Source organism: Scomber japonicus, chromosome 18, assembly GCF_027409825.1.
Source record: "Scomber japonicus isolate fScoJap1 chromosome 18, fScoJap1.pri, whole genome shotgun sequence".
NCBI lineage: Eukaryota > Metazoa > Chordata > Actinopteri > Scombriformes > Scombridae > Scomber > Scomber japonicus.
Window position 1 is genome coordinate 9,001,311 of NC_070595.1, and position 25,083 is coordinate 9,026,393.

Below are 25,083 nucleotides of genomic sequence, written 5' to 3' on the forward strand. Positions count from 1 at the left end.
GGGTGGGGGGGGGACAAAACATAAACTGCCAGAGGTCTATGCAGCCTTACATACACAGAAAATACCATCATTTGATTGGTCTGCTTCAAAACTGAGTCTGGATTTATTAAAACTTTTCAGAGGAAATGTAGAGTCAAAGCTATTAAAAAAAAAAGAAAGAGAGAAAACTGGCGAGGCATGATATCACCTTTCCAGGGACCATTTAATGTCTCAGCCAACGCTGCATACAAGAACAAGCAGCTTTTTCACAAGCCTCCAATTAGAGTGGGTTGGCAGTAACTTGTCTATATTCACACTATGTAGCCCCCTGATTAGTCTTCTCAGCCTGCAAATTAAATACAGTGCAGAGTGTTGCTAGCCTGTGCACAGGTCTGTTAATCTCAAACCAACTGTGACGGCCTTTATCAGCTGCCATGAGAATGAAACCACAAAACAGACCACATTATTGAAGGAAAAGAGTCTTGGGTAAAAGCAGTGTGGGCTTTCTTTATAGTGAAAGGCAGCAGCACAGCGTGTACACTCATCTACATATATATGATCTGTCAGTGCTCCATTAAACAGAATTTATGAAAAGACTATAAGTATAACTAAATGTCTTTTTTGTGATGAAATAAAAGTGTTTTATATTTAATATTGAAAGAAGCTAAAAACATGCACTAAATTTAGCTTCGTCACATGTGCATATTTTCTATTAAAATGCAGTATTCTATGTAGTATTCTTCAGACAAAATACTCCATCAGGAACATTTATATGACTATGGAAAGATAGTGGTCTTGCTATTGGATGCCAAACACATCTACGTCCACTGTATGAGTCATCTGTGACTGCAGTGTGTATGTGTGTGTGCGTGTGCGTGTGTGTGTGTGAAATATTGTGAGAGGTGGAAGATGGCAGCTGAGGTGACTTATGTAGAGCTGAAACCATCTGGTTTTCTCCTCACCACACTGAACAATTATGACTCCCCTCTCCTCAGCACCATCATCACCACACACACACACACACACACACACACACACACACACACACACACACACACATACACTCCACCAGCTCCTTCCGTTGTCATGGCAGTAACACACAAGATGGTAGCACAAGGCTAAGTCATGGCTTCCTTTCATTTCTGGTGACAAGCTGAGACATACTGTAGTTAAGCATTAAATTGGAAGTAAAAGACCACCTGATGTGGCCGTAGAGCTTACAGGAAATGAAGTTTAACTGTTTTTTAAGTCCTACAAGTTCAAATAAAGCATCTGGTCAATAGAATTTTAATTGTTCCACTTTTATTGTAGAGGTTTCTGAAAGCCTTGGAAGAAAGCTCCCTGGAGACTAATTTTGTGGATCAGCTGGAAGAAAACATCTCTAATTTGAAAAAAAAAACAGCCTCTCCACCACAGTAATGCTGCATGTACGTCATCTGCAGCCAAGTTGACATTCTGACTAAGAAGGTCAGAGAAAAAAAAGGTGAGGAAAAACAACCTCTTTGAACATGAAAATGAACTTGAAAATAAGTAATTATAATTTGAAAATAATGAACTTGAAAATGAGTCATTTAAATGTTTCTAATTGACAATAAAAACAGTGTGTACACCTGGAGGATAATCTCAGCTACAGAGAGCACAAGACCAACATCAGCTGGGAAATGTGAGAGTTACAAGCATTCTGTCAGCGTTGCACAGAAATGGTGGGCATTGCATTTTATTCATAACACTCAGATGTCTCTGAAGTGTGTGTGTGTATGTGTGTGTGTGTGTGTGTGTGTGTGTGTGTGTGTGTGTGCGTGCGTGTGTGCGTGCATGTATTTCTATCTATGAAAGAACCCAGTTGAAAACCAGCATTGTGGGGACATTTAGGCCAGTCCTCAAAACTTCAAAGGGCAACTTGAGTGTTAAGACTTGGTTTTAAATTTCATGTTAGAATTGGGTTTGAGTTCAGTTTAGGCTAATGGTTGGGTTTAGACATTTAGTTATGATGGTTAAGGTTAGGTTAAGGGGCTGGGGAATGCATTATGCCAATGAGGGTCCTCACTAGGATATAAAAACAAACGTGTGTGTGTGTGTGTGTGTGAGAGAGAGAGAGAATTCTTGCAAAACTAATTGCACTGCAAGGTACTACAATGTACTGTGTGCCTGTTATTAGTTAAAGACAAAAAGCACTGAGAAAGGAAGAGCATTAAAAGTCTTTATTATAACTGCAGTGTAAAGATGATCATTTCCATAGTCAGTCACACACAATTATACAACATTGTATGTGTGAAAATGCTTTGTACAAAACACACTATAAGGCATAGTACTAATTACATGCAGCTCACACAAAGACTTTGGTTTAAGTTGTGGACTGATGAATCACTGAGTAGCAGCTAGCAGATGATTTCAATCACATGTACTATATTTGGAACAGGAAAGCAGGATGCAACAAGGATTTCTGCATTTTTCACAAAGTGTCCTGAATATACTGCATCATCTCTTCTACATTTTAAGGCTACTCTTAAACAAACCCCATCTCAAGACTGGCAATATTTCTAGATATCCTTCATATAAATATTAAATAATGATGTGTAGATTCAAATGATGATGGATTAATCATTTACAGTCTTATTAATCAAAATGATCCAATTGTTTTCTCAACTGTGGTGATTTGTTGCTTTTTGCAGGTTTATATTATTGTTTAATTATGTGGGGTAATGGGCTTATGAGCTTTATCAAATGATTGTTGATTGAGTAATAAAAAACAGATTAATCAATAATCAAAATGATCACTAGTTGCACCCCTAAAGTGTTATTATAATAATCATCTCCCCTCAGCAAGTGGCAAAGGAAGATAAACAAGTATAGTTTGTTCTCTGAGGGATGTCTAAACTCACTGTGTCTCATACATCACAAATGGATAATTGTAGTGCCAGAGCAGCTGTTATAATATGTAATTACCTTAATGTGACAGGAAGCATTAGTATATCAACACGCTAGTTAGCTTCCCCACTGCAAGACATACAAACACTGTATTTCACAGTAGCAAATCACATAAAGTATAGTAATACACATCCATTACATGATGAGCACACACACACACACACACACACACACACACACACACACACACACACACACACACACACACACACACACACACACACATTTTCAGGTAGAATCCAGTTTTCGTCTGGGCAGCGTGTTACATGATGGAGCAGGTGAAGCCGCAGCAGTCTTTCAGTAGTGTAAGTCCAGTTTTAGTGATGAATGGAGTTGACATCTGCTGAGATTTGGACGCCGCCTTTTGATCTTGCAAAGCACCTGATTGACAAGGAGACGCAACTGTAAACTCTTATTAATCACAGCATGTTCACAAGCTAGTATGAACCAAGGTTATTATAGTTTTGAAATGTTCTTTAGTTTTTATTTTTATTTAGTTTTTCAGTTTGCTTTTTTTATTTCAGTTTAGTTTTAGTTAGTTCAACAAGTGATTTAGTAGTTTTAGTTTAGTTTTTATTTTGAGGGAATTGACTAGTTTCAGTTTTTATTTAGCTTTAGTCTTAGTCTTAGTTTTTCAGGTATTAAGAGAAAGCCTTGACTTGTAGAAGATGAAAAGGATGAAAGAATGAGTGACACCAAATATGGTTTATCATCAAGTCCTTTTTAATTTCATTCTTTAACCACGAAGCATAGCGGCTGCTGCAGGACAGGAAGTAATCGAAGCTGAATTTATCTGCAATTCAGTTTAGTTTTAGTTAGTTTTACATTGTTCATTGTAGTTTTTATTTAGTTTTCGTTTTTGTTTTAATTGTAGTTTTTATTTTAATTTCAGTTAACTAAATTATTTTTTCATTGCTAGTCTTAGTTTCCGTTAAATATAATAACCCTGGTATGAACAAGACCAGGACCCTGAAACTGAAGCGGCTAAATGGAATTCAGTCATCATTCATTTTATTATTAACATCTGGCCAATATTAAAGTCAAATATTGAAGTTTCAGCTGCAGAAAATATAGTCATTTGCAATGAACTTAAATAAATATCCCTCTGTAAGTTACAGTAGGAATCTCTTCAAGGCGAGTATGGACTAGAGGAACAATTACAGTTACTCATAAACCTCTATGTGAGTATTGTGTTAAGATAGACTTGAAAAATGACCATTTAACTTCACTCATCATCAGGACCTTTGGTTGGAGTACACAGCTAATTCAAGGATGACACCTGAACAACCAGAAGCAGTCGGCTCCATGTCCCAACTGTCTTCATCCTCTTACATACTAATATAAATGTCATGAGTGTTTTCTTGGACTGTTTATTGCAAATGACAGCCTCGTGGTTAGACTCACCTTTCATAGCCGAGGTCTTTGGAAATCTGGACTCTAAGAAGGCTGCCATTTCTCTGTCTTCCTCTCTTTCCCTGAGAAGTAGAAGATTTCCTTATTTTTAAAAATGTGTTAAATGTCAGCAGACAGCAGTGACTAGTCCTCAGAAGAGTATTTTAATCATCTGTGCATGATGTGCGACGTCTCTTCATTCATTTTTCACGTCCACAATGTATAATAAAGGAAGGTGGCCTCTCACATCCCCTGCAGCTTTTTCTGAGAACAATCAAAACGTCAATAATGTGAATTTCTTCATAATAACAAGAGACGAGGCCATTTGTCCAGCTGATCCTGTCACATGGCTGATTCAGACAGCAGAGGTACTGAAAAGTGACTCAAAAGGTGAAGCATCAATAAAGTGTGAGGGGTGTAACATCATGCTAAAAGCTGTAGATTTAAGCCTTTAGAATTAGTCTTAATGAAAACCCATTGTCTTATCAACACACAGCACTGTAATGTCCGCATGGGGCCTGTGAGTCAGTATAATACCACTTAGTCAAAGTAATTTTCCATCAATTGATTTAATGACCTCACCTCAGCCTCTCAAACTCCACGTCATCCACGAGGAAGTCTCTGGTCTCCACCAGCTTGTTGATCTGCTGCAGCACGTCCTCTTCCCTCTCTCTGTCCTCCTTGGACTTGTCTTTGTCTGTTCAAAAAAAATCACATGAAAAGACTTCAAATGTAACCCTGAGTGTTAAAATGATAAATCTTACATTTTAGGACCATAAAACAGTCACTACTATAGCCACAATATACATTCTGTGGTGTTTTGCTGTTGGAAGGTCTTTATATGTCTCTTCAATGAAAATACAGCAAATAAAAACAGTATATATACCAACCAAAAGTCTGCAAAATGTGTGCAGGTTTAACAGCTGGTGACAAACACCACAAAGGAAGGCAGTGACTGCTTTTTATCTTACCTGGAATTGAGACAAGTTTCTGCAGCTCTTTCTTAAGCTTTGTGATTTCTTTGCAGAGCTGAATGTCATCCATCCTACATGCAAAGAAACAAAGGGGGAAAAGTCCTCTAAAACCATGATACTTCACAGGAAATCAGCTTATTCTACTGTAAAAATGATATATTACTGAAGGAATACATTTTTTTCTTGATATAGCTGATTTTCTCTGGAACGTGACATGTTTTTCTCACGCATCAGTGTCTGAAAAATGGGGAAAATATATTTCTACTGTCTTATTTAGTATTTTTATGGATAATTAGGACTAGAGAAGATGCACTTCAAAGGAAAACATACAACATCAATAAATATAACCTACAGTATCAAACTTCCTATGCTTTTGTATTGAGGAGTATTTGAAGCAAAAGCATTCACATTAAATTTACAGCATCTCCATCTGTGTATTTTTTTTTTTACCAGGATCGTGTTGTTCCACTGTCAAAGAAATCCCTCCAGGCAGCAGCAGCATAATCTGATGAATGTTAAGTGGCATCAGTTTGACAGACTGACACTGGTAGCTGTCAGTCATGAGCACAATGACACAAACAACCCTTTGACTGGAGCTGCTTTCCCTGCAAGCAGCCATAGAGTAAGGCATGATTTTCTACCCATCTCACTGTCAAAATGACATAGTAACTTACAATTAAGTGGTCATTAATATAACCTCATTATTAAATAAGGAAAGCACAAAAAGGCTTTCAGATAAGAAAGTTCTGGACAGACAGAGACATTAATGGAAATAAAGATAGTGTCTCTTCAAGAGGCGTAAAAATGTCGACTGTACTTTGCATTATAGTAACAAACTAATTTCCTTTGTACCTTTAGAAATGACAGTGTGAATGTGCTTATCAAACAGAACATCACTGGACTCAGATGTTTGGCTCAGATGACTGTGAGATCCCTGAGTTTATTAGCTGAAATAATGCCGCTACGCTGCCCTCCGTGAATGAATCACACCTGACAGTATCAGATCTCATTTCACCGTCTGACTCTGATGCGGATTTCAAAACATCAGGAGCCTGTCAGACGAGTGTTTGTCTGTGTGTGTGTGTGTGTGTTTAAGTGTGTGGAGGAGCTGCTGTTACAGTGATGGCAAAAAAGAGGAAAATGACTCTGATAGAAATAGATACTCTGAGCTGTTGATTTAATAAAATGTGTTTCACTTGAGTGTACTTCAGCAGTTTAGATTTCAGGATGAGTCATATGCTCCCACCCAGCAGTGTTTATTCCAAATGTGAAAATATGAAAGAAGTTTTGTTCATGTCATAATCAGCTTAAAGGATGGCGCTGCATCAATCACCAAAGTAGGGCTGGTAAATATATTGATATTATATCATAATATGAGAATAGACATCATCTTAGATTTATATATTGTAATAGTAATAGTAAAATAATGTCATTTTCTGAACTCAACAGACTGTTTTTGCTGCTTTTTACCCACTTATTCTTTATATCCACATTACTTATGATTATTTATCCAGAATTCTCATTGTGTAAATATTTAGTGAAAGCACCAGAAACCATCCCTACAATACTGCTGCAATACTGATATCAAGGTATTTGGTCAAAAATATTGCGATATTTGATTTTGTCCATATCATCCAGCCTTATCCTTACAACAGCAGTGGTAGAAAAAAAAAAAAAACACTAATAATTTTTTAACAGTGGAAAAAAAATGAACTCAAATATTTCCCATCATTTCTAAAAAGTATTGTCAAACATGTCTGGAATTGAGTTTTTGAAGTGTTTCGTGCCCAACTCTTCAAAGTCATCAAACTTTTGACCAAAGCAAATAAACGTATTTCCCAAAGTTTCAAACCAATCAGATCTGACTGTAATTATTATTACTATAATTACTATTTCAAATTCTACCTCAGGAATGGAAGAGTCATTAGTTTCCACATTGTAGAGTTTTGTTGTTTTGTTCTTTTATCAAATGCCCCTCACCCCATGATATCTGCAATTACTGTCTGTGCTGCAGAGTTCATATCATACATACCAACACATGCACAGCTGGATCAGGTGGGATCAGGTGGGATTGTGCCTCACCTTTCACCGTCTAGATAAAAGATAAGCTGCTATATGTTGTCATGAACCACAACACTTTGATTTGATTGTAGAGGCTTAGATTAGTCATTTTGAAGGCTTGAGCAGCGATACCCCAAGCAAAAGTCATTATCCTCTACTTCTCCGATTCATCACCACGCTACATTATGCAGTGCTGGTCGCCCCCACCTCCATCCTCACAGAAAGAGTGAAATAATTAAAAGCAAGGATGAGAGAGAAAGAAGAAAAGGGCATCTTTTTAGATCTGAAAAAAAAAAACAGTGGATATGTATGTGTGTGTATGTGTGTGTGTGCAAGAAGACCTTAAATAGCACTCCTTTTTATGTTTTCTTCACACACTTTTTGCCATCATGCACATGGCTGCTCTCAGTCTTGGTGTCTGACAGTTGTGGCGCATCTTCTCATATTCCTGAGGGACTGCTAACAGTATCTCTACGCATTCAGATCCCTGTACAGCAGAGCTTTGCTGTATGTGTGGGTGCAGAGGACCAAACAGTGGAACATCACATGACAGAAGAGGAGCATGTATTATCCCCTTGGGGTCTAATGCCATCACTCAGAATGTGAAAAAAACCCTTCTCAAAAAAAGCCAGCTCCTCCAAAAACACCATTTGGGAACATTTAAAAAAAAAATAAAAAATTGATATGATCTGTAGTTATGTTGTTTGTTGTGTTTTGAGATGCATTTAAATCTTGAAGAAGGACACCTTACATGTATCTCAGCTCTGATTCTCTCCGCACGAGGATGTCTCGTATCCGCTCGATTTTGAACAGCTCTCCTTCAATGTCCCCGATTGTAATTGTGGAGTCGGCCATCGAAATGACATCTTCAGCTGAAAGACAGACACATTCATTGGAGTCTGATGATGGGAAATTTATAATGCTAAATGTAAAGAAACCCATACAGTGTGCAGTAGAGTGATTTCAGATGAAGTTGAGACTGGCAGTTCCTCCTGTCATGTGACCTGCAGCTGTTTTACAAGAACTGTCACTTTATCAATAGCAGAGCGTTTGTAATATCAGCTGTCATCTGTTTAAATCTGTTGCCTGTGACATGCCATAGTAACTCTATCAGAATGTGGCGACTGCACAAACAAATAAATAAAACACCTGTTATCCTCAGGAGTCCTTAGGAGAGCAAAGATACATTTCCATTAAGGGATCAGTGATGGCATGTGAGCAGGGAGGATACCAGGATCAATATAAGCTCCATCTCAACATAATGAACTGCAGAACAACAACAAACACTTGGTCATTGAATCACAGGACAAGCCCAGGTTTAAGTAATAACCTTTATAACGACATTAAATGGTTCAGTTCCAGGCCCTCTTATTTTGCATGTTGGCTCACTAGCATTACATATCAGGCCATTTAAAGGAGCTGAACCATCATTAATCAAATTAGTAACACCTGTGCTTGTGCTGCAACGACAGGTTAAAATGTCTGCTGTTAAAAGGATCTATTGGCCTCTCAGTTCCACCAGCAGCAGTAGCAGCACCACCACCCAGGAGGGTTCTGTACACTTTTTGGTCAAATATCAGTTAATTGCTCTTAAAGAACAGATTTTCAATAATAGGCAGAAAAAAACTGACATTAGTATGTATTACACAGTGGCATAATGATTGAATACAATAGGTCAATATTTTACAGGAGTTCTCATTTCTTGAGTTAGATGAGAAGATTGAAGTAGTATTGATACTCTCATCTAACTGTTAGGAAGAAAGTGAGTGAGTGTATTTCACATAAAGAACTATAGAAAACTAATTTATTGCATTCAATATGTTCAATAAAGCACCTGTGTTGTTTATCAAGGCTCTCAAGAGACTCTTGACATTTTGAAAACTTCCTAAATATCTACAGGTAATCCCAAAATGAATGAAATTCAGAATTTATCAGTCCGATGATCCTTGTTCAGCTCTACACATTAACACTGTGGATCAAATGCACCACCCTGCAATGATTAGATCTGAGCTCTGAGGATACTTCCCCCTCCTATGATTCTTAGAGCATTTCAGCGTCACTGAATAACTGCACTGCCAAACCCCCCTCCTCCCCTCCCCCCTGCAGCCTCCCACTCCTCACCAGGAGCGATGAGTCATCCAGCAGCTCGGATTGGCTTTTAATTACCTGACCTTGTATGAAAAGACATTACAATTATACAAAGTGAATCACTGGAGATATCAGAGCTGCACAAACACACAACCTGCCAAACCCACACAAGTGTCTAGTGATGCCACAACTTTATTTGTCCACATGTGTATTACTACACACCCATTAATTATCGCTGGTTGACTTGGTATTTCTGGCAGTGCTGAAACAGTCTACATGTGTTCCTGTTTGCATTATTCACTCCAAACCTTTCAACAGGCTCTAAGACATTTGTCAAATTTGTCCTTGGCTTTAAATATCATGCTGACACTTATTAATATACTTATTCTACATCAGGTTTGTGTAAATACATAATTCTGTTTTTCACTAGCTGGGTGTTTCACTTTTTAAATGCCTGCGTATCATTTTGACAGAATATAATAATAGTAATACTGTCACACCCTTAAGGCATCCAGCAGTGTGATGTATAACAGAAAACAATTGAATAAAATTAATTTGTGCTTATGTGTATTCTTGTAACTAAATATTGCTCATGTGATATTATAGAGAAGAAGCTTGTTTAATAAACAGGGAATCAAGAATGGAGCCTTGAGGCATCCCAAAAATAAAATCTCACAAAATAGAAATAAGAAGTGTCTCCATTAAGTGTTAGAGACAATCCTGTGACACCATGTTGTTTTTAGATGTCATTCCCTTTGTGCTTCAAGATGTCTCTAAATAACATTAAACTGATGCCAGTATCAGGGACAGTTTAACACTTTGTTGTCTGTGTCTACCATCTCTAGGTTATTTCTTAAATTTTCTTTTTATATTCTCAACTATCTGCATGAATGTTTGTCCATTTTCATTTTAAAGATTGACAGACATGCAATGAGTTTGAGTGGCCAAAATAACCTAAAAATGTACTGTTATATTTTGTATGTAGTGTTATATTTTTGGATAACATGAATACAGTGAGTCACAAAGAGATATAATAATAATAATAATAATAATAATGATAAGTATATATTTTTATAGGATACATTAATATAGATGAGCTCAGGAGAAATTAATGATCAATACACCCTCTATATGTATGTGAGTTATACCCTGATGTTTCCCGTGGATTTTGTAACTTGATTTTAACACCCATGGGTTTAATGTTCCGAAAAGTTTCCTAGTGGTTTTCTGGGGATTATTTATCTGGCACCAATGGTAGGTATATTGAAATATATTAAGAAAAAAAAACTGAATTTTAAATAAATATTCAATTTTTTTTCATTTATTACTAGAATTTTGCTTGCCTTTCGACACATTTCACACTTTTGTATATTCAGCTGACCTGCTGTGCAGTGACTAAAATATTTGAATCTAGCAATTAATTTGAATTAATCAGTCCATTGAACACTATCTCTGATTGTACCAAATAACAAATATTCTCAGAAATCTTCTTCTGGTCTATAATTTAGAAATGATAGACCTGGTTGCCTATTCTGACTCAAATAAGGCAAGAAAAGTAAATTAATTAAAATGATGCCATTATTGCAATTGCATCCCTGACACTGTGAGAGGCCACTAATAGGCTACATATAGATTGTATTGAAGAAAGTCTTTACTTCATAACATATTGGACACACTAGGGGCAACAAGTCTAAACCCCCCAGTGGGATGTGTATAATCCTCCTGACTACAGCCCTGCTGACAGGTGACTTCTACATGGTGACAGTGTAGATCTGCAGGGACCTGCAGCCTTATTGCTCTCTGCTGAAAGTTGGTGCTACGTTATTCAGTAACACTATTAAGCATGCATCCACTTCAATTTATACACAACACATCTGTAGTGGACGCCACTCAAAACTCACCTGGTTTCTCCGTCGCTGCGTCCACTTGGGTATTTTCCAAAGAACCGTATTGTTTAGAGGATTTTCTCTCTTTTTCCATATTTCTTCAGAAAATACTGTCCCTTTCAGACACTCTGCACAAAACAAGTTTAAACTGACTGTTGCCTAAAAATAAATATTACAACGTATTGACTGAGAGTCCATGCAGCATTGTCGTTACATGTGAGGGAGAGCAGGCAGAGCTGCCAGCAGATGCTGAATCAAACCCACAGTGGTGGATCTTATTCTCAGTACTAAGGACCTGATGCAGCTGACCACCGCTCCGAGGCGCCACCTGCTGGCTGACACAGGTTATAACACGCCCGATGATTACTTACAGAAAGTAAGAAACGTGGAAAACTACACTTGAATCCATTAAATCCTACACGAATCCATGAAAACTGCTGACTTCTCATGGCTGAAATGTCTGGGATCAAATCAGTGGATACAAGATTTTGAGTTTGTGAAGCTGACTTTAGTGAGATTAAGTCTGTAATCTGTGAACCTGGAAAACACTCTGTATAAGAATTGTAGTTTGTGAATGTGGAGAATGTTGAGTGTAGAAAAAAATGTGTGCAGATAAAATGTGAGCACAAATCATATCAACAGTGGTTACACAAAGAGAAAAAACATGAAGCACTTTTTGAACATCTGAGTGCAGATTGAAAGAAAAGCAAGAAAGTGCACATGAAATTCAGAAATCAATCATTGTGGACATTTATTCAGTCTCTTCCCCCATATGCTTAACAAACAACATCACGGACAGAATGATTGAAATGACACACATCTGCCATTTTAATGGTCTGCTGCGCTCTAACCACTACAGCAGCACTCTCCACGGGAGAATCAAGGCTGTCTTTCATCATGAGTTTCACATCACGCCTGAGTTTAGCTTTTAACGACATATTGGGGATGACTTGATTTTATGCAGCTGAGCTCCTACAGGGGCCAGACAGATGTTCGGGGAGCGCAGCGTGCATCTGTCTGCATGCGGGGGCTGTCGCTGTGCCACAGGTAGCACTGTCCCACACCTGGGAGAAGCGTTCATTCATTCATTTACTCAACAGCTGTGTGTAAACTGACAGTCAGATAATTCTCACCACTGCCAGAAACTCATATCATTCAAATTATATGACAGAACAATAATATTACAAGATACAGACTCACTATTGTTCCTATATTGGGTGAGCAATGTGTGTTTAAAGCAGAGGGAGGTTCAGGAATGAGGATATCTTTCTGGAATCACATGATTTGGATGGAAAGCAAACATTTATTTTGGCTGCTGGTTGCAATTTCATGTGAAGTCAGCGACCGCTTGATTATCTATTGATTGCAAATATTCAAGGGAGATCATGTTAGAGTCACACACCAACATTTACTAACATCTTTCAGATGTAATACATTTTGATATTTGCAGCAACAAGAACATACATCATTCTTTGAGCATATTAGTTTACTCTTTACAGTATCCATGTTAGCAACAGCTTCAATTCAACCTGTTTTTTAAATAATTCAGTGAACCCTCATTTGAAACTTTATGGGCAAAGGAAAATAACCTGAATAACATTACTACTATATATATTTAACAGAGATACATAGTAATTACAGGTATAACATTTCTAACTCAATACAACTGTGTCAAAAGTGCTATCTTGTTTCCTAACAAGTCAAAATTAACCTATTGACACAAGGTATGTTTAATACTAACTCAAATACAGGTTAGACAAAGCTTTTCTGTCACATATTTGCAAACACTGATGCCCTCTAAATGTTCTACATACAGTACCGGTCAAAAGTTTAGATGCTTTCTAATTCAAGAGAATGGGAAAGGTGTGTCCAACCAACTTTTGACTGGTACTACACATCTGCACACGACTGCATAACACAACAATCTGAACACTCAGATGTCGGTTTGAATGTGCTGCAGGTAAATACACATCATTGAAAGCAAATTGTTTAATCATTTTATTAGGCCACACACGAGTGACTTTAGAGAAAGATAAACCGACTGTGGGTGTGGTGAGGATACCTAGTGTAGTCTAGCCTCACCTTGTGCATACGTCTTGTATTTACACTCCCTGTAAAAGGATTCAGTGTTCTTATTGTCATGATGAGCTGTTGACTTGCCTGGTGGTACTGAGTCCTCCTTCTGCCCACCTATAATCCTACTCCCTTGTTTGCTTTATAAAGAATGACTGCTTATGCAAATGTTAATTTGTAAGAGCTCAGGAGACTCAGGAGGCTCAGAGATGAATCCCAAAATCCATCAGTGAGTCTGTCACTTGCAGGCTGATGAAACACCAAGACAGACGGATGAGATGCCACGACATTTAATTCTAATGTAAAAGATGATGTAATGAGAGTTAAAAGTCAGCATGAACCTGTCAGGGAAAGGAAATCGATTGTCCCACTTTTATTAAGAGTGACATGTCTATAAGTGAGTGAGTGCAAACCTTTCCTGACTCCATGTTGACACAATTTATCTATGAAGTTAAATCCCTTCCATCTACTGTAGTAAATACTGCATAATTTAATGCTGTCACACTGTGGAGTTCAGTGGTTTATCCTCCTTCCATAGTTGTTATTGCTTTTGTCATCTTCCATTGCTTTATCCAGCCAGTCTCTCTCCTGTTCAGACTCAGAGTCGCTGGCTTCACTTGCATCAGCGGCCAAAAGGCGAGAATAGTTAATCCTGCGTTGGCGAGGAGCTTTCCACTGGAGCAGAGGCAGACACACACACCACACCATCAGACCCACTGCAACTCCTCTGAACAGCCACTCCAGCCCAAACCTCTGGACCACGAACCCTCCAGCAAAGCTCCCCAGCCCACTTCCCAGCTCTAGAGAGAGTGTACTATAGACCCTCCTCACACTCCTCTCAGCCCCCGGTGTGGCAACTTCTTCACACTGGATGCTCACAGCCCACCAGAAGGCCCCGCTGCTGAAACAGCTCAAAACCTGAGCAGGCAACGCAGCCCACGGCCCCCACAGGAAGGAGTAATAGAAGCACTGCAACCCCAGACATGCAGCCCCCACTGCGAGCACCCGTCCTGGACTGAGGAGCTTGGACAGTCGGCCCACCAGTAGAGGAAAGGCGGCCTGAGAGAGCAGAGCGACGGCTAAAGACAATCCCATGTGCAGCTCACTGCTCCCATGATCCTGCATCTGCCACAAGAGGAAGTTATCCACGGCCGAGCTTGCCATTCCAGCCAACAGAGTAGTGACGGTACAGAGCAGAGCACGGGGGGAGGCACGCACCAGCTGCACAGCTTTAAGTAGCCCGTTGGCCTTGTCCCGCTTCTTGTTTAGGTAGAGAGGCAGGAAGGTCGCCACAGGCAGAGCCAGAGCTGCCACACCAGCATAGCAGAAGAAATGTACGGTGCTCCTGGAGATCTGACCTGCTATGAGACAGTTTAACTGGCTAACCAGCGACCCCACTCCCACAACCCCACATGCTGCTCCCAGTAAACCCCACACCCTGGTGCTGCTGTATCGGTCCGAGGCATCTGCGAAATCGAGATATTCATACAGGCCGTCATCTGCCGTCCATTCTAGAGGGGCTGAAACAAACTCCCACATGGACACAGTGATGAGTAACAAAAAGAAGAGTTTGTGTTGAGCGTACATCACCTTTAACCTGCTCATAAAGTCAAAATGATTCTCTTTGTCCTGCTCTGGTTGTTCCTCTGATTTGAACTGGGATCGTTTATTCCTCTCTAATGTTGCCAGAGGGCTGGTGGTATGAAACACGACAGAGGTGCTGATGTTTGGCTCTCTAAGACTGTTGTTGACCACCTCAGATAACTGAGGATGAGGCGTTTTATTATCATGCTGTGAAGTTTTGTTCATCACAACAGGAGCAGATTCATTATCACCAGGTGTCTTCGCAGGAAAAGTGACACCAGTGTGAGAATTGGCAGTTGTGTTGATTTTTGGGCTGGTTCCACTGGTTCCAGTCGATAACGTTGTGGGTCCTACACTACTCATGAGCCTGTGATCACCCGCACCTTGAGTTGGACCGTTATTCCGATCAGACACATTGCAGGCGGCGCTTAGTGTGTTTACATCCGCGGGGGGGATGAAAAGCAGAGCCAGAGCGACTGCTGCCGAACACACCAGACAGCCGATGATCACCGCTCGCCTCTTGTTGTAGTGCTTGGACAGCAGGCTCGTCACAGGGCACCACACCAACGTTATGAGGTGCTTGGTCCCCATGACAACGCCGGTCATTGCAGGAGTCAGGCCCTGCTGTCTAAAGTACAGGGTGAGGAAGGGAAGCAGGCAGGCTTTGGCACAGGAGCACAGGAAGGTGAAGGTGCCTGCCAGAGCGAGGGCGCGCTTGACGTCTATCTGCTTGTTCCTCTTCATGATTGTCCTCCTGGTGAGCTCACAGTGTATCCAAATAGGTTTCACATGGAGCGGCTGATTGGATGCAAGCTGAGAGACACACATGGACAGACAAAGAGATACACAGGTAACATTTGGTGTTAATGGCATTAGGCTCAACTTTCTCTAAACTTGAGGGTATTAGTTCAGTAGGGGCAAAGTTCTCAAAGTTTATACTACAGGAAGAATACAATCGACCTAAAACATTTATTTCAGTTCATTTTAAGTGTTAATTATCAAACAGCACTTGATGATACAGATAAATGTCAATGTGAAGTCAAGTGTGAACTCCAAAAATAAAAAGAGACAAACTATACATTTTAAACTCACCCTCCATGAAGGCCTACACACAAATGTAGGAAAAACACCTGTGTGAAACAATATCTGAATGCACCTGGGCCTTCACTCAGTGTTTATACCATAACACACACACACACACACACACACACACACACACACACACACACACACACACACACACACACTCTCTCTCTCTATAAATGCTATGCAGTGCTTAATCCAAGTTAATGGTACACAGGTTTTGCCAACCCAAAATATTTTAGAAATTTGGCAGAAGTACCAGCGAAATGTGTATAATATAATTTTGCCCAAAGCACAATAAGCCTTATTTCCTGCTCTGAGTCGACTATCCAGTGGGAGGAAATTTTCATAATTGATTTACGGTTTGTTTGAAGACTCTTTACTTAACTTCGTGTTACTGTGTGCTTGCCATGTTCTAATAGACTGCCTTTATACATACAGTACCAACTAACATGTGAATACCAAGCTTCAGCATATCACATTTGGAAAAAAACCCCAAAACTGTGAAAGACATTGATTATTTTTTGTTTGTTTTTAGCAGATGTAAAGTAGTTACAGTTATAAAAGTACATTTTGATGCTTTCTGCACTTAATATTGAACTAATGAACAGAGCCTGGTGATGCAGGAGTCCCTGAAGCCCTCCGCTCATATTATTTTGACTTAGTTTGAATTTATCTGTAGGCTATTCGTGTATATATGCATATATAAAGAGTAAAATAAATAAGTAAATTGAACATTGTTTTGTTGACTCATTCTGCATTATTAATTTCTTGATACTCTTCCTTGATTTACTCAGAAGCAGAGTTGAGGACAGAGGAAGTATTGCACCATCAGTTATTTTATTGTCACGTTAGTCCTTAGTATTTGCTTACAGTTATTTGTATCAGCACAGGTGAAACAAACATACAAAGTATACAAATATGCTATACAAATAAAAAGTGCAGTATTATTCTACAGAGACAAACAGATAAAGTAACAGGAACAGCTCAGTTAGTAACACCTGTCAGGCTGGATGTACCTGCTGGATATCAAGATGTAGAGTCCACTAGTCCACGTCACGTCCATTTTTTCCACATAATTAAATAAAAGAGAGACAATGTTTAAGATTTACCTTTTGACCTCGGCCCCAACAAAGTTCCTTAAACTTCCCTACTGGTCATTCTCCATCATTTTCTCGGTTTTCTGCATCAAATATGTAGTCTTTTTTGTGTTTTGAGAGGAGCGCACCTGTCGCCGTCTGGACGGTGAAAGCGCTCAACTGTACGAGTAAGTTTACACCTGGAGAGCAGTTTCCATGACTACAGCGCCTCCTACTGGTGTGGATGCCTCTGCGCCACACAGAGATAGAAAACAGCTTCCAATAATTTCTTGAGGTACTGAAACGCACATTTTAACCATTTGAGATATTCTGGATAGGTTGGGCTCACTAAAGGATATACATTGCTTACACATTCCCAGTAAAGCCCTTAACTTTGCTTTTACATATCAACCAGTAATTTGTTAGACAATGGATCATAGTGTGGGAACCTTGAAATGGAAATCCTTGTTTAACCAGTGGCTTCAATTCAAATGTTTGAAAAGCTCTCAAAAAGTGTACTACATTTTCGTGATGAGTGATAAATTTAGTGTCATATCCCTATATATATTTAATGGTATAAGTGTGCTAAGTGTGATGTTTGAATGAAAAGTTATTAAGCATTAAAAAATATTTTCAGGTGTGAGGGTGTGAAAATGCTACAGGTGTGATGCTGATAAAGAGCATGTTAACTTTCCCTGTGCAAATGAGAGAAGAATTATTTAATGTGAGCGAACTGTAGTCAGCTGAGAGTCAGTTTATTTACCAAATTTTCACATTTGAGAGGAATCAACACACATCATGATTTTATGTCACATGGTTTTGATGTTCTTATTCTCCCAGCGCTCCACAGTAGTTATCCTTTTATTGGAATCATTCAAAGCACATTGTAATTATCATGGGCTGTGTAGTAAAATAAAGGTAACACACAGGTACAAATGAATATAATGAAAACTAATACACTGAATATTATGCAACACACAGTTTGGTTTGACAGAGCATTATGTACAGCAGTATGCGATGTCTGTATACATGGAATACGGGCAGGGGGATGTCCTTCAGTAGGTCATACCAGTGAAGGTGTTGATGGGAAGTGACAGGACTTTGTCTAGATATTTGATCAGTGGTGGCTCCTCCTCATTGCTGGATTGGATGCTGCATCCTGGGTCCAAGCATGGGGAAATCTCTATTCTGTGATTAAAGTGTGACATTAAAGTGTATCAACTTCCTTGTGGTGGAACAGAAAAAACAGTTTAAAAAAAAGAGATGCTGTCTTGCCATAAATTACCTTTGGACATCAGTATATGTCCTGCGAGAGTCCTTGTCCAGACACACAGAGAGTGTTTGTTCCATCGTTTTGATGCTGATTTTTTGGGTTTGGATCTTCCATAGAAAGGTTTAGAACATTTAACAACTTGCATCATAGATTCATGTACATAGATAAATGGTACCACAAATAATAGTAATAATAATTGATGAAATTAGTAGTATCATTTCTTACTGTGTTGCTTTTTGAGTCCACACTGTAAAAACTTACAGCAAGGTAATCCTCACCTAGGCAAGATGAAGAAGATTATTCTTACTAATGGGATGATAAAGGTAATCTTACCAATCTTTGAAGGCTTCTTGTTACATTGAATAAAGTTGTTAACAAAATGTGAATCCATACAAAAGACCAACCTGATGTTACAGCTGCCAGCTCTGATTTCATCACCATGCCACATGTTGTGTGTGCCTCTCCCTTTACAACTTTTCGTTTGCTTAAAGAGATCTGTTGAGGATGTAAAATAAAGATAGCCTTAGTTAGCCCAAGTAAGAATGTTGAAGATAATACTAAAGATGAAACCTTGCACTATTAATTATGGCTTTTTATAAAGAGGAGTGTACCTTTGTGTAACTGATTGAGATGACTGCGCCAAAAACTCCCACTGCTGATTTCCTTCGGCATTGAGATGGTTCTTCTGTCAAAGACAACACCTCACTTTACTGCATGTAACTATCATGTTAACACAGTTATTTCAGTATCCACATCCACACACACAAAAAAGAGAAAGACATTCAGAAACATACTTGAAAACCTTTCTTTAAGGTGTCTGAACTCTGGGATGTCAGCCTCCAGATGGGACGCAAACACCTCCTCCACCACAGAGCTGGAGCAGGTCATCTAAACACATACTGTACTCAGTCAAACTAGAAACTACTTCTGTAGCATCATTAACTTATTTTCACACACACTTTGAAACAAGACCTGTGGCAGTACCCTTTAAGTGATGCTGCAATGTATACTGTGTTTTGTCCAGTAATGGAAAAGATATTTAAATTCTATACTTAATTGACCAGTGTGTATGATTTAGTGATATCTAGTGGTGAGTTTGCAGATTGCATCTAACTGAAAAACAATTCTCTACAGGTTCATCACTACAAGCAGCCCCCTAATTTATACTAATTAGTGGCTATAAGTAAAACTAGCAATAACTCAATAAATAAATATCCCATTACACTAAATGCTTCTAATATTGTACTAATGTGGAACTTCTACTGCTTCTGTTAAAATATGTAAAGATGTCTTTGCTATCTACCTCTGACATTTACATTCACACGACTTTGAATATCTACAGTATACAAATGAGAGCTGAACTGTACCTTAACAGAATAGAGTGGTAGGTTAACTGGCTGGAACCCACAGCGAAGGTAGTAACACAGGGTGTCCAGTAGGAAGAGGTTTCGCTTCAATGACTTGCTGTGATTAGAGTCCTGCAGTAGAGAGATCAAAGAAGAAAGAAGGTATCAGCTGCAACCATGGATGTGGACTGTTGTTTTAATCTATTTCTGCCTCATGTGGTCTTTTGCCTATTTTTGCATCTATTTCATCCTTTAATCCCCAAAGTACACATCAACAATCTGCATGCGGCTAATGAGATATCATTTCTACAACAAGTTACCATTTTGGCAAGTGTCGGGATTGCAGCTCCCAGACTGTTGATGTTGCTGTTGTACCATGGGTCCACTTTTCCCAGTAAGGAGGCAACAGACAATCTGCCTTCATCCTGAAATGGGAGAAATAAGTTGCAGGGTCATATATAGTTTTCTAAATTCACACTGGGCAGTCAGTATTGCTTTCAGTGACTCACAGGGGAACTGAGTGGAGGCTTCATATCAGCAACTGGGATGTAATACAACTGTAGGTTCAGTCTCTTGGTCAAAAGGAGACGTTTTGACTCTCTTTCTCTGTGGGGAAATGTATGCAAACAAGTAGAGAAAAGCTGAATATACTAATGGTAATACAGAAAATGTCTGAAATACATAGACATATGAATATTTTTCCACAGCAATATTTGGAAGAGGGTATTCACCGGATGGAGTGATAAGCCCAGGTAAGCCTTCCCAGCACCCGATCGTCCCCCATTACCACTACCCGTGCTGTGTGACGCCGCTCTTCTTTAAGCATGGGAGAGCTTCCAGGAAATGCTTCTATCTTCTCCCTCATTAGGCTCAGTTGATCTGGCGGCTTTGTGCTCTTTATGGCATTTCTCCGTGTGAATACTGGAAAAGAATTTCTGTCTGTGGGCTGCTCTGTGTCATCAAAGTCACTCTCCTTTAGATCTCTCTCTATCCCGCTGTCTTCAGACTGAACTGAGTCTCTTTTGTCTTTCTCTTCTTCGTCAACACTCAACGTAATGCAGGCACCCAGGGTAAAGTTTGTCAGAAGATTCCCTAAAGGGAAGATACATTGAATTTGCATTTCAACTGCAACAGTCTCTGTGACACTGACATTTATTTACTTGTGGATGTCATATGAACAGAAATATATGGTAATGGAATATTTTGTTTATCTGCTGGACTCACAAAGATCCTCTTCATTGTTCCACAAAAGGAAGTTGATCTCCGGAAAGGGCATTGCAGTGTTGCATACAGAGCTGCAATCTACCTTGGTTAGTTCTAGGAAAATAGGGTAAAGATAGCACAAAAATCCTGTCAAAATGTTATTTTCTCTACTCATAGTAATGCAATAGAGTGCAGAACACACACCTTCATTAGAGGCAGTCAAGATATCTCTGTAAATGTCTTGTAGTCTGTTGAGATAGTCTGCACGACCACCTGCTCCGTGCTTTATGCTCTGCTCCACAGCTAGGACCACTTCCTGGAAATATTTCTCTACCATATGGTCCTCCATAGCCTGGAATACACAAAAGACATTTGCCTGGACAAGGAACAAGGAAATACTGATAACAATACACAAATATGTGCAGGTTGACCCAAAGTCTACACAGCCTTGCTAGCAACTCTGAAGCACTAGTGATTAGGGTTAAATGTGAGGCATGTTAATGGCCTATGTCTATGATGTTCAGCAGGCATACTTTTTAGCCATGTTTGGCATATGTCTTATTCACTTTCTTGCTGAGAGGCAGATGTAAACATTGATAGCTCCACCCAGAAGTAACAACATCTGCCTAGCAGCATTTTTAAAGCTCACTAATTTATATCTTGTTTGCTCAAAAAATGTGTAAAATGACTATTTGTGGAGTAGAATCAACACACATCATAAATTCATATAAATATCTTTCTTATGAATGTATCAACTAAGTCAACTCATTCTTTATAAGAATCATTCCAGTTAATTGTGTAAAATGTGGTAACATTTGCTTATTAGCTGCACTGTGTAGGATTTAAGAGGATCTAGGACTGGGTGAATCCCGGTATAGGTAATTTCATATCCCTGTATTAATACCTATCCCAATATAGAACTTTTTATTTTGATGAATAAATAATTGGTCTAGGGGATTCACCAAAGTTACTACATTCATCCTAAAGGGGGCATGAATGTCTGTACCAAATCCATCCAATAGTTGTTGACATTTTACTTAAAACCACAACTCAAAACCTCTAAGTGAAAATATTTTTGAGATATTTCAGTCTAGACCAAAGTGAATGATGCACATGAGCCATGTCCAAAGTCCATAAGCCTTCCTACCCCAAGAGCCTTAGCCAGTCTGGAGCTTTGGGATGCTGTCTCCAATGCCGTCTGTAATGCACGAAACACCAAATTTTTCTCCTGAGTTAATGTGTCCCTTAGCAGGCCAGATGCCTCCAATTCTGCTCTTACTGTTGCTTCCAGTGGAGCAGAAAACACAGCTGGGTCTGCAAGCACAAACACCCTGGAAGAAACCAGCAAACAGGGAATCAGAATGATTGTAAGAAAGAAAAACTTTATCCGGTCTTAAACTGTGCTTCAAAGTCACTCAAAGTATATATACTCACTTTTCCTGCATAGCGAAATGTTTGCTCTTCAAGTTCTGCTCTGCAATTACTCTCCTCTGATATAAGGAGGCTGTTGAGTGAAGGATTGTCCTGTCAAGAGTGTTTATTTGTATGCATGGTATTGTGTGTGTCTGATGTAAGCTGTCTGAAAATGTGCTCATTCATGCATAATACCTGGTGTGGTTATTTCCATCTTGATGCTCTGCAGAATGCTCAGGGTCACAGCAGCGTAAGGCAATGGGAAGATGAGCAGTTTCATCAAACACTCGGACGCTCGCCGATGAAGCTTGTTAGGAATCATGTCACCTGACTGGAATAAAGAAAAGCAAACTAGTAAAAGAGAAACTACTGATGGTAATACCACATACCATCTACACACTATTTATAACTGTAAAAAGCTCTGCCACCAGAAGTATGAAGCCAAATAAAAAAATACATCCCTCATCTACATAGACAGAAACACTCACATTTTTACAAACTGAGTTTCAAACGTGACCAATCTCAAAGTAGAACTGAGGGATGAACATTGCCTACCCTATGTAGCATCTTCTCCAGCTCTTTGAGCAGCACTTTGATCAGTAAAACGCTGCAGGATGGATGAGTCTCCATCTTCTTCTGAAGATTCCACCTCAGCATTCCTGCAGACAGACAGTTTAATATATATTTGATTTTGCACAACACACAGTGTGTTAAGTGAAACAAGATTGGCCATTAATCTTGAGGCAGTCTAGTGTTGATCATTTTTATTATTACTATAATTCTTTATTACTACAAATCCAACAATATTATCATTTTCATAAAGTGACATCAGTTTGATAATATATAGAGATTTGACCTTGAAACAAGCTGAAGCCAGTTAAGGTTTTACAAGTTCTACACAACATTTTATTTTTTGTCTTATTAATCTGCAAAATCTTGGTTAAATTGTGTTGTTGCTGAGAGTTAGATGAAAATATTGATGCCACTCTTATTTGTTTTTTAGTTGAGCTTAGTTACAGAGTTGAAACAGGTAACCTGGTTCAGTCCTGAGAAAAAAACAAAACCCACCTGGCAGCCGTTCTAAAACACGCTAATTAACACATTATATCCTGTTTATTTATGTAAAAGTGTGTTGTAATAAAATATGTATGTAAGTGGTTTTATGAGGAGATATTTCTTGTCTCTCAGCAGCAGTTACTAGGTAACCAGTGGAATCTTACTGCTCCTACCAAAGAAATGGTTTGGTAGTGGTTGGTAATTCCCTCATAAAACAGTGAATTGTCATTTTCACATTTTGGTTTTTGTAAGAATCAATGAAATTAGACAACATGTTTAAATTAGTGAACCTTAGAGTTTCTGATAGGCACATTTAGTCACATGGACTGAGCCAGACAAGTTTGTCCAGTTTTGCTGTGTGCTGGTGGTAGCTAGACATGAGAAGGGTATCAATCCTCTCATAACTCGCTGCCAGAAAGTTAATAAGAATATTTCCCAAAATACTAAACCTTGTTTTAAAGTATTGGCACCAGTAAATGTTGATAATAAAGTGACAATAAATGATCTATTCTATTCTATTCTAATCAAACTTTTTTTCCTTTAGGTGCCTTATTCAGTTGTTGTTACCTGTCTGGGAAGCACTTCCGCTGTCTGTCTCTCTGAGGAGAGCCTGGACATTGTTGTACAAGCTGGACTTCACAGTTGAGGAGAGAGCCACATCACCTAGAAATGCTATCAATATCATCAACATGGTTAGTACATTCCACCACTCACCAGCTTCAAGCTTTAACCAGCACAACAAGTTTATTGGAACATAATAATGAAAGCACCTACCTGTGGCATCAACCATTGTGTGTTCAGCAACTTGGGCTCCAACCATGAAAACCAAGAAAAGCTGCCATATTCACTTTCAACAGATGTCAGGTATCCCCTGTCAGTAAAAGTTCAACAATGACCATGTTGCATTTGTTGACCAATGATTACAAACACAGCATCTTCGCAAGTCTTAGGCAGACAATAGAAACATCATCTGATACACCACTGTGCAATGTCTGAACACACTTTCTCTTTCAAATGAATGGCAAAGTGTGTCCACATTTTTGACTGGTACTGTATATATGGATATATATGGTATAACCATTTAAGGCAGGAGTGGAAAATGAGATTTAAAAAAAAATGTTATTACTATATATTCCCTCATTATTCCCTGGTCACATACTAGTTTCTAAACTGATTTTTATCATTTCTATCACAGTATAGGCCACATGCTTCAGTTCAGCTCTACCAAATTGTGGCACATACACCTTAACCAACAGAGTGTTAAAGAGTCTCCTGGTGCACATTACCTTTTTAAGGGTTAAATGATACAATGAATAACCAGTCAAATACGCTTTATGTAAGTAATACTGTCTGCAACAGTGCAAACTTACCATTTGAGCTTCTTTCCTTATAATTGTCCAAAGAGGAAATTGTAGATGAATGACAATCGTCTGCTGCTGCTACATGTGGGTAAAATAACTGGTTAATGACAGGCAGCATTTACTGTTTGAGTGAAACAGGGTGTGTGTTACTGTTACTGTAAGAGGAAGTTCAGGAAAGGCATTCACTCTCTACATGGTGACAAAATAATAAACAAACATAGCTGATTGCAATACGATTTTATTGCTGTCGTGTGTCAAACGTTATAAAAACATGATAAAATGTATATTTTCTGAATCGTATAAA

At 38.9% G+C, this 25,083-nt stretch overlaps 3 protein-coding genes across 3 annotated transcripts; all 3 read right to left on the minus strand.

The window, feature by feature from the left end:
- Positions 1-3,169: 3,169 nt before the first annotated feature.
- On the minus strand, positions 3,170-11,402 carry zgc:171844 (uncharacterized protein LOC100151763 homolog). The gene is made up of 6 exons (XM_053338662.1): positions 11,324-11,402; positions 8,086-8,206; positions 5,271-5,344; positions 4,882-4,996; positions 4,312-4,382; positions 3,170-3,288 (listed from the first exon to the last, which is right to left on the minus strand). Exons 1-6 carry the CDS (start codon positions 11,400-11,402, stop codon positions 3,170-3,172), a joined length of 579 nt encoding a protein of 192 aa, XP_053194637.1.
- A 2,440-nt stretch (positions 11,403-13,842) lies between these two features.
- On the minus strand, positions 13,843-17,282 carry mfsd6l (major facilitator superfamily domain containing 6-like). The gene is made up of 2 exons (XM_053338606.1): positions 17,161-17,282; positions 13,843-15,778 (listed from the first exon to the last, which is right to left on the minus strand). The coding sequence occupies exon 2, from the start codon at positions 15,707-15,709 to the stop codon at positions 13,895-13,897; it is 1,815 nt and encodes a 604-aa protein (XP_053194581.1). The 5' UTR covers positions 15,710-15,778; positions 17,161-17,282; the 3' UTR covers positions 13,843-13,894.
- Positions 17,283-17,321: 39 nt separating this feature from the next.
- Positions 17,322-24,208, minus strand: pik3r6b (phosphoinositide-3-kinase, regulatory subunit 6b). The gene is made up of 19 exons (XM_053338839.1): positions 24,193-24,208; positions 23,986-24,081; positions 22,918-23,021; positions 22,558-22,693; positions 22,384-22,453; positions 22,097-22,280; positions 21,154-21,301; positions 20,971-21,063; positions 20,478-20,838; positions 20,256-20,352; positions 20,067-20,171; positions 19,768-19,878; positions 19,203-19,288; positions 19,012-19,063; positions 18,805-18,895; positions 18,626-18,678; positions 18,413-18,507; positions 18,197-18,315; positions 17,322-17,377 (listed from the first exon to the last, which is right to left on the minus strand). Exons 1-19 carry the CDS (start codon positions 24,206-24,208, stop codon positions 17,322-17,324), a joined length of 2,073 nt encoding a protein of 690 aa, XP_053194814.1.
- Between the last annotated feature and the right edge of the window lie 875 nt (positions 24,209-25,083).